At 46.3% G+C, this 12,936-nt stretch overlaps 1 protein-coding gene across 2 annotated transcripts in view; it reads left to right on the forward strand.

Moving 5' to 3' along the window:
* Positions 1 to 12,936, forward strand: part of LOC110500964 (palmitoyltransferase ZDHHC17) — a 53,163-nt gene that overhangs the window by 22,829 nt on the left and 17,398 nt on the right. For both annotated transcript variants that reach the window (XM_090201017.1, XM_090201016.1), the window contains 6 exons: positions 1,399 to 1,476; positions 2,650 to 2,794; positions 3,848 to 3,912; positions 6,412 to 6,574; positions 9,136 to 9,261; positions 10,918 to 11,060. In XM_090201017.1, the coding sequence (XP_090057143.1) occupies positions 1,399 to 1,476; positions 2,650 to 2,794; positions 3,848 to 3,912; positions 6,412 to 6,574; positions 9,136 to 9,261; positions 10,918 to 11,060 (720 nt within the window). The remainder of the gene's footprint in view (positions 1 to 1,398; positions 1,477 to 2,649; positions 2,795 to 3,847; positions 3,913 to 6,411; positions 6,575 to 9,135; positions 9,262 to 10,917; positions 11,061 to 12,936) is intronic.

Here is a 12,936-nt window from a genome sequence, read left to right on the forward strand (position 1 = left end):
CTAAACTCACATACTCACACAGGACATTGTCCCGGAACCCTAAACTCACACAGGACATAGTCCTGGAACCCTAAACTCACACAGGACATAGTCCTAGAACCCTAAACTCACACAGGACATTGTCCCGGAACCCTAAACTCACACAGGACATAGTCCTGGAACCCTAAACTCACACAGGACATAGTCCTAGAACCCTAAACACACATACTCACACAGGACATAGTCCTGGAACCCTAAACTCACACAGGACATAGTCCCGGAACCCTAAACTCACACAGGACATAGTCCCGGAACCCTAAACTCACACAGGACATAGTCCCGGAACCCTAAACTCACACAGGACATAGTCCTGGAACCCTAAACTCACACAGGACATAGTCCTGGAACCCTAAACTCACACAGGACATAGTCCTGGAACCCTAAACACACATACTCACACAGGACATAGTCCTGGAACCCTAAACACACATACTCACACAGGACATAGTCCTGTAACCCTAAACTCACACAGGACATAGTCCCGGAACCCTAAACTCACACAGGACATAGTCCCGGAACCCTAAACTCACACAGGACATAGTCCCGGAACCCTAAACTCACACAGACATAGAACCCTAACGTTGCAGTGTGTTCTGTGTGGGTCATACGTTGGATTTATAATGGTATGCATCACATTGTATGTGTAGAGACGGCGTGATAGAAATGGTAGCAGAAGGTGAATGTTGAACTTTTGTTGTGATCCTGTGGACCGTTTTGCACCATGACCCTGTCGGTGTGATGGAGACTCATACTCACACAGGACAAAGGCTGGCATTGGGCCTATACATTAGTGTAAACATTTTGCATCAGAAAATTAGTTTCTTATTGGACTAGTTCAGTTAGTCCCTCCCTGTTAGCTTCTGTTTGGTCCCTAGTGAAGAGAACCCAGGTGTGAGTGAATGCAGCCATCCTACTGTGCTGTGTTTACCAGTGTGGTGCAGAGGGGTGTCCTGCTGCAGAGGGGTGTCCTGCTGCAGAGGGGTGTCCTGCTGCAGAGGGGTGTCCTGCTGCAGAGGGGTGTCCTGCTGCAGAGGGGTGTCCTGCTGCAGAGGGGTGTCCTGCTGCAGAAACACTGCCAGAACCATGGTCTCTCTGTATAAGAATAGAATCCCAAACCATTCTAATACAACATAGCAGGAAGGAGAGAACATGTTTCTGGATGTCTGCTAAGGTCTGAGCCATCCGTTCCATTGGAAGGCAGACACCCTCTTAAAACGCCATATTGCTGGAGATCCTGAGGCAATAAAACTGAATTGGTTCATCTGTTTTATCTCACTGCATCAACAATCTAATCTTTTCACCACCTGTAGTTGAGTGAGTGAGTGCTAAATGTATTTGTGACTCTGCCGCTGTGTGTAGGTACTACATATCAAAGGGGGCGATGGTGGACCAGTTGGGAGGTGACCTCAACTCCACACCACTGCATTGGGCCACAAGGTAAGAGTGACAACAATAGATGAGGCATTAACAGACTCTGGTTCAGTCTGCTTTCCAGGACCAAGCTTGTCCAGCAGTCCCAAAACATTAGGTCCTGTTGGAAATGCTGATCTGTAGATATGACCATCTAGAGAGAGAGGTGAAAGGTTATATACTGTACGAAGTAGAGGTGCTGTTTCCAGTGGACTCTCTCCTGTCCCCTGTGTGGGTGTCATAGGGCGTGTTTCTGCTGAAGTCCTTTCCCCTGTGTGGGTGTCATAGGGTGTGTTTCTGCTGAAGTCCTTTCCCCTGTGTGGGTGTCATAGGGCGTGTTTCTGCTGAAGTCCTTTCCCCTGTGTGGGTGTCATAGGCCGTGTTTCTGCTGAAGTCCTTTCCCCTGTGTGGGTGTCATAGGGCGTGTTTCTGCTGAAGTCCTTTCCCCCCGAGTCACACGAGACCTTCAGGGTTGTATGAAGTCCCAGTACTGCCTGTCCTCACCCCTGTCAGCGAGCTTTCTACTGCATTATTCATATGATCAGCAGGGGGCAGCCATCCCTAGCCGGGGGCCGATACCTAGCCAGGCCTCACGGCTTTGTCGGCAGCCCCCCTCCCTGCTAGTGACCTTTCACAGTAGATGGGAGTGGAGCCCATCTGTCGGGTCACTGACACTTTCTATATGAGATGTATGTGTAGTATTGTGAATATAGTATTGTGAAAGGACCTAATTACAATGTTGTTGAGGATTGTGTTTGGTTAAGTATCTAGTGCATCAATCTTCTTATTAAGCATCTCTCAATTGGATGTGGTGTCTTTCATTTCTATTATATTTTATTCATTTAACAGACACTCTTATCCAGAGCGACTTACAGGAGCATTTAGGGTTCAGTGCCTTGCTCAAGGGCACATGGACAGACTTCACCTAGTCAGCTCGGCGACTCAAACCATTTCCTACCTACAAAACCCCCAGAGACTTTACATGTAGTTATTATTGGTGCAATCTGTCATGTCCATTCCTGCTGTTAATAATGGGGGGGGTTATTAAGGGGGGTTGGCTAGTTTCTTCTGTGCTGCAGATGAAAGTTACAGATTGATCCTTTAAACAAAACAAACCCCAGAAACATGTCTAAATGCTAATATCACGTAATACCAGTTAGTTCTTGTGCTCATCGACAATGATGTTGTGTGTGTCCACAGACAGGGCCACCTCTCCATGGTGGTACAGCTGCTGAAGTATGGGTCCGACCCCTCGCTCATCGACGGAGAGGGCTGCAGCTGTGTCCACCTGGCTGCCCAGTTCGGACACACCTCCATCGTGGCCTACCTCATCGCCAAGGGACAGGTATGTCCCAATTTGCAAATGAGCCCCTAACCCCTACTTCCTGTGTACTTGTGTAGATCTGAGAGACTGGTAGGTGGAAGCAATATTGTAAAAATCCTGCTTAGCCTTTTAGAGGGCATTGTGGAGATATTTCCATAATTCTTAAATCTCTGAAATCCTCTCAGATCTCCACAAGGGGTTAGGGGTCATGCAGCGTGCGTTCATTAGATTTACTGTGACGTCACCCCTGTGTTATATTTATTCTGATCGCAGCAGAACTGAAACAGTTTTTTATTTTAAAGCTTTTCTCGCTTATTCAAATCTCAGGAGATGTTGTTGTCGGCCACCAGGGGCGTTGTTTCATTACTTTCCCACCACCTGGGGGGGGGCGTTGTTTCATTACTTTCCCACCACCTGGGGGGGGGCGTTGTTTCATTAGTTTCCCACCACCTGGGGGGGCGTTGTTTCATTAGTTTCCCACCACCTGGGGGGGCGTTGTTTCATTAGTTTCCCACCACCTGGGGGGGCGTTGTTTCATTAGTTTCCCACCACCTGGGGGGGCGTTGTTTCATTAGTTTCCCACCACCTGGGGGGGCGTTGTTTCATTAGTTTCCCACACCTGGGGGGGCGTTGTTTCATTACTTTCCCACCACCCGGGGGGCGTTGTTTCATTAGTTTCCCACCACCTGGGGGGCGTTGTTTCATTAGTTTCCCACCACCTGGGGGGGGGGGGGCGTTGTTTCATTAGTTTCCCACCACCTGGGGGGGGGGGGCGTTGTTTCATTAGTTTCCCAACACCTGGGGGGGCGTTGTTTCATTAGTTTCCCACCACCTGGGGGGGGGGGGGCGTTGTTTCATTAGTTTCCCAACACCTGGGGGGGCGTTGTTTCATTCGTTTTCCACCACCAGGAGGCGTTGTTTCGTTAGTTTTCAAAACCTGCATTCCACATTGTCAGCCCTGCCAGGTTTTTCCTGGAACTGTTCAGTAGCATCTTCAAAGAAGCACAGTGTCGGTCTTCTCTGTGTTTATTGGGGGTTTGTGACCATGTGCTCTTTCTCCCTCTCCTCCTATAGGATGTGGACATGATGGATCAGAATGGAATGACTCCCTTGATGTGGGCAGCTTACAGGACACACAGGTGTGTGTGTGTGTGTGTGTCATGCGTTCACCCATATCCTACTTACATCCTAGCCTTTCCCCATCTAGCCATAATACACCAAGTTAATTTAAACTCACAAAGCGGTCACACAAACAGAAATCCATGCCCATTTAGAAATGGAATGCCCATCTAGATACGCAACATTTAGAAATGGAATGCCCATCTAGATACGCAACATTTAGAAATGGAATGCCCATCTAGATACGCAACATTTAGAAATGGAATGCCCATCTAGATACGCAACATTTAGAAATGGAATGCCCATCTAGATACGCAACATTTAGAAATGGAATGCCCATCTAGATACGCAACATTTAGAAATGGAATGCCCATCTAGATACGCAACATTTAGAAATGGAATGCCCAACTAGATACGCAACGTTTAGAAATGGAATGCCCAACTAGATACGCAACGTTTAGAAATGGAATGCCCAACTAGATACGCAACGTTTAGAAATGGAATGCCCAACTAGATACGCAACGTTTAGAAATGGAATGCCCAACTAGATACGCAACGTTTAGAAATGGAATGCCCACCTAGATACGCAACGTTTAGAAATGGAATGCCCACCTAGATACGCAACGTTTAGAAATGGAATGCCCACCTAGATACGCAACGTTTAGAAATGGAATGCCCACCTAGATACGCAACGTTTAGAAATGGAATGCCCAACTAGATACTCAACGTTTAGAAATGGAATGCCCAACTAGATACTCAACGTTTAGAAATGGAATGCCCAACTAGATACTCAACGTTTAGAAATGGAATGCCCAACTAGATACGCAACGTTTAGAAATGGAATGCCCAACTAGATACGCAACGTTTAGAAATGGAATGCCCAACTAGATACGCAACGTTTAGAAATGGAATGCCCATCTAGATACGCAACATTTAGACATGGAATGCCCATCTAGATACGCAACATTTAGACATGGAATGCCCATCTAGATACGCAACATTTAGACATGGAATGCCCATCTAGATACGCAACGTTTAGAAATGGAATGCCCATCTAGATACGCAACATTTAGAAATGGAATGCCCATCTAGATACGCAACATTTAGACATGGAATGCCCATCTAGAAACGCAACATTTAGACATGGAATGCCCATCTAGATACCCAACATTTAGACATGGAATGCCCATCTAGATACCCAACATTTAGACATGGAATGCCCATCTAGATACCCAACATTTAGACATGGAATGCCCATCTAGATACCCAACATTTAGACATGGAATGCCCATCTAGATACCCAACATTTAGACATGGAATGCCCATCTAGATACCCAACATTTAGACATGGAATGCCCATCTAGATACCCAACATTTAGACATGGAATGCCCATCTAGATACCCAACATTTAGACATGGAATGCCCATCTAGATACGCAACATTTAGACATGGAATGCCCATCTAGATACGCAACATTTAGACATGGAATGCCCATCTAGATACGCAACATTTAGACATGGAATGCCCATCTAGATACCCAACATTTAGACATGGAATGCCCATCTAGATACCCAACATTTAGACATGGAATGCCCATCTAGATACCCAACATTTAGACATGGAATGCCCATCTAGATACCCAACATTTAGACATGGAATGCCCATCTAGATACCCAACATTTAGACATGGAATGCCCATCTAGATACCCAACATTTAGACATGGAATGCCCATCTAGATACCCAACATTTAGACATGGAATGCCCATCTAGATACCCAACATTTAGACATGGAATGCCCATCTAGATACCCAACATTTAGACATGGAATGCCCATCTAGATACCCAACATTTAGACATGGAATGCCCATCTAGATACCCAACATTTAGACATGGAATGCCCATCTAGATACCCAACATTTAGACATGGAATGCCCATCTAGATACCCAACATTTAGACATGGAATGCCCATCTAGATACCCAACATTTAGACATGGAATGCCCATCTAGATACCCAACATTTAGACATGGAATGCCCATCTAGATACCCAACATTTAGACATGGAATGCCCATCTAGATACCCAACATTTAGACATGGAATGCCCATCTAGATACCCAACATTTAGACATGGAATGCCCATCTAGATACCCAACATTTAGACATGGAATGCCCATCTAGATACCCAACATTTAGACATGGAATGCCCATCTAGATACCCAACATTTAGACATGGAATGCCCATCTAGATACCCAACATTTAGACATGGAATGCCCATCTAGATACCCAACGTTTAGAAATGGAATGCCCATCTAGATACCCAACATTTAGACATGGATAATAGACAGATAAGAGACTGATACTAAAAGCACAAAGAAGAATGTGTAGTGGGCTAATATTTAAATAGCCACTAAACTTCACCTGTGTCGGTAATTCATAAATAGACCATAAAGGCCACTCTCATAAATAGACCATAAAGGCTTTGCACTTGAACTTTGAACTTTGTCCCGTCCTAACAGCGTGGACCCCACCCGGCTACTGCTGACCTTCAATGTGTCGGTCAACCTGGGTGACAAGTACCACAAAAACACGGCTCTGCACTGGGCCGTGCTGGCCGGCAACACTACAGTCATCACCCTGCTGCTGGACTCCAACTCCAATGTGGACGCACAGAACATCAAGGTGAGGCGGCTGTGCAGCTGATCTTGGGACAGCTTTGTATCTCCCCCTAATTGTTAAGTTTAGGATTGAGGGAGGAGAAGCTGATCCTAGATCTGTACCTACTGGGAAATGTCACTCCAGAGCATGTTATTGAAGGCCCAAATGTCTCCTACTAACTTCTGACCTGTATCACATGCTTGTATCTGGTTAGCCTTTTAATAGCTGTCCTGTATCTGGTTAGCCTTTTAATAGCTGTCCTGTATCTAGTTAGCCTTTTAATAGCTGTCCTGTATCTGGTTAGCATTTTAATAGCTGTCCTGTATCTGGTTAGCCTTTAATAGCTGTCCTGTATCTGGTTAGCCTTTAATAGCTGTCCTGTATCTGGTTAGCCTTTTAATAGCTGTCCTGTATCTGGTTAGCCTTTAATAGCTGTCCTGTATCTGGTTAGCCTTTTAATAGCTGTCCTGGATCTGGTTAGCCTTTAATAGCTGTCCTGTATCTGGTTAGCCTTTTAATAGCTGTCCTGTATCTGGTTATCCTTTTAATAGCTGTCCTGTATCTGGTTAGCCTTTTAATAGCTGTCCTGTATCTGGTTAGCCTTTTAATAGCTGTCCTGTATCTGGTTAGCCTTTTAATAGCTGTCCTGTATCTGGTTAGCCTTTTAATAGCTGTCCTGTATCTGGTTAGCCTTTTAATAGCTGTCCTGTATCTGGTTAGCCTTTTAATAGCTGTCCTGTATCTGGTTAGCCTTTAATAGCTGTCCTGTATCTGGTTAGCCTTTTAATAGCTGTCCTGTATCTGGTTAGCCTTTTAATAGCTGTCCTGTATCTGGTTAGCCTTTTAATAGCTGTTCTGTATCTGGTTAGCCTTTTAATAGCTGTCCTGTATCTGGTTAGCCTTTTAATAGCTGTCCTGTATCTGGTTAGCCTTTTAATAGCTGTCCTGTATCTGGTTAGCCTTTTAATAGCTGTCCTGTATCTGGTTAGCCTTTTAATAGCTGTTCTGTATCTGGTTAGCCTTTTAATAGCTGTCCTGTATCTGGTTAGCCTTTTAATAGCTGTCCTGTATCTAGTTAGCCTTTTAATAGCTGTCCTGTATCTGGTTAGGCTTTTAATAGCTGTCCTGTATCTGGTTAGGCTTTTAATAGCTGTCCTGTATCTGGTTAGCCTTTTAATAGCTGTCCTGTATCTGGTTAGCCTTTTAATAGCTGTCCTGTATCTGGTTAGCCTTTTAATAGCTGTCCTGTATCTGGTTAGCCTTTTAATAGCTGTCCTGTATCTGGTTAGCCTTTTAATAGCTGTCCTGTATCTGGTTAGCCTTTTAATAGCTGTCCTGTATCTGGTTAGCCTTTTAATAGCTGTTCTGTATCTGGTTAGCCTTTTAATAGCTGTCCTGTATCTGGTTAGCCTTTTAATAGCTGTCCTGTATCTGGTTAGGCTTTTAATAGCTGTCCTGTATCTGGTTAGGCTTTTAATAGCTGTCCTGTATCTGGTTAGCCTTTTAATAGCTGTCCTGTATCTGGTTAGCCTTTTAATAGCTGTCCTGTATCTGGTTAGGCTTTTAATAGCTGTTCTGTATCTGGTTAGCCTTTTAATAGCTGTCCTGTATCTGGTTAGCCTTTTAATAGCTGTCCTGTATCTGGTTAGCCTTTAATAGCTGTCCTGTATCTGGTTAGCCTTTTAATAGCTGTCCTGTATCTGGTTAGGCTTTTAATAGCTGTTCTGTATCTGGTTAGCCTTTTAATAGCTGTCCTGTATCTGGTTAGGCTTTTAATAGCTGTCCTGTATCTGGTTAGCCTTTAATAGCTGTCCTGTATCTGGTTAGCCTTTTAATAGCTGTCCTGTATCTGGTTAGGCTTTTAATAGCTGTCCTGTATCTGGTTAGCCTTTTAATAGCTGTCCTGTATCTGGTTAGCCTTTTAATAGCTGTCCTGTATCTGGTTAGCCTTTTAATAGCTGTCCTGTATCTGGTTAGCCTTTAATAGCTGTCCTGTATCTGGTTACCTTTTAATAGCTGTCCTGTATCTGGTTACCTTTTAATAGCTGTCCTGTATCTGGTTAGCCTTTTAATAGCTGTCCTGTATCTGGTTAGCCTTTAATAGCTGTCCTGACATAACTTGAAAGCTGGAGCATTATTATCCAGTGTGGCCAATTAGAATACCCAGAACACCACCAGTGTTTAGTGTCCATCCTATGGTCTTTCTCCTATCCTACTCTTTAGTGTCCATCCTATGGTATTTCTCCTATCCTACTCTTTAGTGTCCATCCTATGGTATTTCTCCTATCCTACTGTTTAGTGTCCATCCTTTCTCCTATCCTACTGTTTTGTGTCCATCCTTTCTCCTATCCTACTGTTTAGTGTCCATACTTTCTCCTATCCTACTGTTTAGTGTCCATCCTGTGGTCTTTCTCCTATCCTACTGTTTAGTGTCCATCCTTTGTTCCTGTGTCCTCAGCTGTCCTATGATCTGGTACTATCTAGCTGTCTGAATTAGGCTCTCTCTGTGTTGGATTGTTACCGTGGTGATTAGCTGGTTTGTTACCGTGGTGATCCTCTGGCTGTATTCCTCTGTATTCCTCCAGGGTGAGACGCCGCTGGACCTGGCCAAGCAGAGGAAAAACGTCTGGATGGTCAACCATTTACAGGAGGCTCGGCAGGCCAAGGGTTACGACAGTCCTGGCTACCTGAAGAAGCTGAAGATGGACAAGGTAGAGACCAGGGAGGAGACTGAGTGGACATACACAAGCATGCAGGCTCACACACTCACTCAGACACACATACACTTATTTGTGTAAGCATGCAAGGCTATGTGTAACACCACCATTGTCCCTCTGTCTCTAAAAAGCCTTCCGCCACCTGTCTTTCCAGCCAGCAATCCCAGACCCTAAAAACGTGTTGACGTGAGACAGACAGACCAAAGCTAACACTCTATTCAGACCTTCCCTGGCCTCTGTCTTGAAGTAATTGCCCATCCAAGGTAGTGATTTCTTGGAGTCTGAGGAATCGAGCAGTTTTTCTGTACGGACAGACATGAGGATTGTGTCAAGACCCTAATCATGGCGGAAGGAGAATTTGCCCCTAGATGGTGATCTTGGGTCAGATCAGCATTTTCTCCACTAATAGTTAAGGTTGGGTTTGGGGGAATGGAAGCTGATCCTAGATCTGTACTTCACCCCAGAGCCCTAATCAGTCTCTCCAAGTCAAGTGATCTAACCCCCCTGCTCGTTGGGACAGGAGGAGCACAAAGCACCAATTAGTTATGCTTGTATCTTGTGTTTTCCAAAGTTTTGCTTCTTGACTTTGCATTTCTGTTGTCTTTCAAATTCATACGCTGTCGCACTGGATGGTGTAGGTTGTCAAGGTACATCTTTAGATAGCACTCCATAGGGAGGCCCCATTAGCTACTGTCACTAGTCACCCAGCCACGCTCTGACACTAGTCACCCAGCCACGCTCTGGCACTAGTCACCCAGCCACGCTCTGGCACTAGTCACCCAGCCACGCTCTGACACTAGTCACCCAGCCACGCTCTGACACTAGTCACCCAGCCACGCTCTGACACTAGTCACCCAGCCACGCTCTGGCACTAGTCACCCAGCCACGCTCTGACACTAGTCACCCAGCCACGCTCTGGCACTAGTCACCCAGCCACGCTCTGACACTAGTCGCCCAGCCACGCTCTGACACTAGTCGCCCAGCCACGCTCTGACACTAGTCGCCCAGCCACGCTCTGACACTAGTCGCCCAGCCACGCTCTGACACTAGTCGCCCAGCCACGCTCTGACACTAGTCGCCCAGCCACGCTCTGACACTAGTCGCCCAGCCACGCTCTGACACTAGTCGCCCAGCCACGCTCTGGCACTAGTCGCCCAGCCACGCTCTGGCACTAGTCGCCCAGCCACGCTCTGGCACTAGTCGCCCAGCCACGCTCTGGCACTAGTCGCCCAGCCACGCTCTGGCACTAGTCGCCCAGCCACGCTCTGGCACTAGTCACCCAGCCACGCTCTGGCACTAGTCACCCAGCCACGCTCTGGCACTAGTCACCCAGCCACGCTCTGGCACTAGTCACCCAGCCACGCTCTGACACTAGTCACCCAGCCACGCTCTGACACTAGTCACCCAGCCACGCTCTGACACTAGTCACCCAGCCACGCTCTGACACTAGTCACCCAGCCACTCTATGACACTAGTCCCCTGTTGTATCACCTGTTGTACTCGGCACGTGTCAAATGAAATGTGATTTGATTTGACACTATTGTTTATGTAATAAGGTTACACAGTCTACAGTGCATCGCTGCCTTCCTGTTTGACCTCTCCTCCTCTTCCTCTCATCCTTCCCTCCCTCTATCTCTGGTACTCTCCCAGGAGTTCAGACAGAAGATCATGTTGGGGACCCCCTTCCTGGTGATCTGGCTGGTGGGCTTCATCGCTGACCTGGACATCGACTCCTGGCTCCTCAAGGGCCTCATGTACTGTGGCGTGTGGGTCACTGTGCAGTTCCTTTCCAAGTACGTCACACACACACACATCCCAGCAGGTTAGGGCTGGGTTTATTTCTCTCTAAACCTGAGACATCCCAGCAGGTTAGGGCTGGGTTTATTTCTCTGTAAACCTGAGACATCCCAGCAGGTTAGGGCTGGGTTTATTTCTCTGTAAACCTGAGACATACCAACAGGTTAGGGCTGGGTTTATTTCTCTGTAAACCTGAGACATACCAGCAGGTTAGGCCTGGGTTTATTTCTCTGTAAACCTGAGACATCCCAGCAGGTTAGGGCTGGGTTTATTTCTCTGTAAACCTGAGACATACCAGCAGGTTAGGGCTGGGTTTATTTCTCTGTAAACCTGAGACATCCCAACAGGTTAGGGCTGGGTTTATTTTTCTGTAAACCTGAGACACCCCAACAGGTTAGGGCTGGGTTTATTTATCTGTAAACCTGAGACATCCCAACAGGTTAGGGCTGGGTTTATTTCTCTGTAAACCTGAGACATCCCAGCAGGTTAGGGCTGGGATTATTTCTCTGTAAACCTGAGACATCCCAACAGGTTAGGGCTGGGTTTATTTCTCTGTAAACCTGAGACATCCCAACAGGTTAGGGCTGGGTTTATTTCTCTGTAAACCTGAGACATCCCAGCAGGTTAGGGCTGGGTTTATTTATCTGTAAACCTGAGACATCCCAGCAGGTTAGGGCTGGGTTTATTTCTCTGTAAACCTGAGACATCCCAACAGGTTAGGGCTGGGTTTATTTCTCTGTAAACCTGAGACATACCAACAGGTTAGGGCTGGGTTTATTTCTCTGTAAACCTGAGACATCCCAACAGGTTAGGGCTGGGTTTATTTCTCTGTAAACCTGAGACATACCAACAGGTTAGGGCTGGGTTTATTTCTCTGTAAACCTGAGACATACCAACAGGTTAGGGCTGGGTTTATTTCTCTGTAAACCTGAGACATCCCAACAGGTTAGGGCTGGGTTTATTTCTCTGTAAACCTGAGACATACCAACAGGTTAGGGCTGGGTTTATTTCTCTGTAAACCTGAGACATCCCAGCAGGTTAGGGCTGGGTTTATTTCTCTGTAAACCTGAGACATCCCAGCAGGTTAGGGCTGGGTTTATTTCTCTGTAAACCTGAGACATCCCAGCAGGTTAGGGCTGGGTTTATTTCTCTGTAAACCTGAGACATCCCAGCAGGTTAGGGCTGGGATTATTTCTCTGTAAACCTGAGACATCCCAACAGGTTAGGGCTGGGTTTATTTCTCTGTAAACCTGAGACATCCCAACAGGTTAGGGCTGGGTTTATTTCTCTGTAAACCTGAGACATCCCAGCAGGTTAGGGCTGGGTTTATTTCTCTGTAAACCTGAGACATCCCAGCAGGTTAGGGCTGGGTTTATTTCTCTGTAAACCTGAGACATCCCAACAGGTTAGGGCTGGGTTTATTTCTCTGTAAACCTGAGACATCCCAGCAGGTTAGGGCTGGGTTTATTTCTCTGTAAACCTGAGACATCCCAGCAGGTTAGGGCTGGGTTTATTTCTCTGTAAACCTGAGACATCCCAGCAGGTTAGGGCTGGGATTATTTCTCTGTAAACCTGAGACATCCCAACAGGTTAGGGCTGGGTTTATTTCTCTGTAAACCTGAGACATCCCAACAGGTTAGGGCTGGGTTTATTTCTCTGTAAACCTGAGACATCCCAGCAGGTTAGGGCTGGGTTTATTTCTCTGTAAACCTGAGACATCCCAGCAGGTTAGGGCTGGGTTTATTTCTCTGTAAACCTGAGACATCCCAACAGGTTAGGGCTGGGTTTATTTCTCTGTAAACCTGAGACATACCAACAGGTTAGGGCTGGGTTTATTTCTCTCTAAACCTGAGACATCCCAGCAGGTTAGGG

This window comes from Oncorhynchus mykiss, chromosome 15 (genome assembly GCF_057628025.1).
Source record: "Oncorhynchus mykiss isolate SJ-2025 chromosome 15, ASM5762802v1, whole genome shotgun sequence".
Lineage (NCBI taxonomy): Eukaryota > Metazoa > Chordata > Actinopteri > Salmoniformes > Salmonidae > Oncorhynchus > Oncorhynchus mykiss.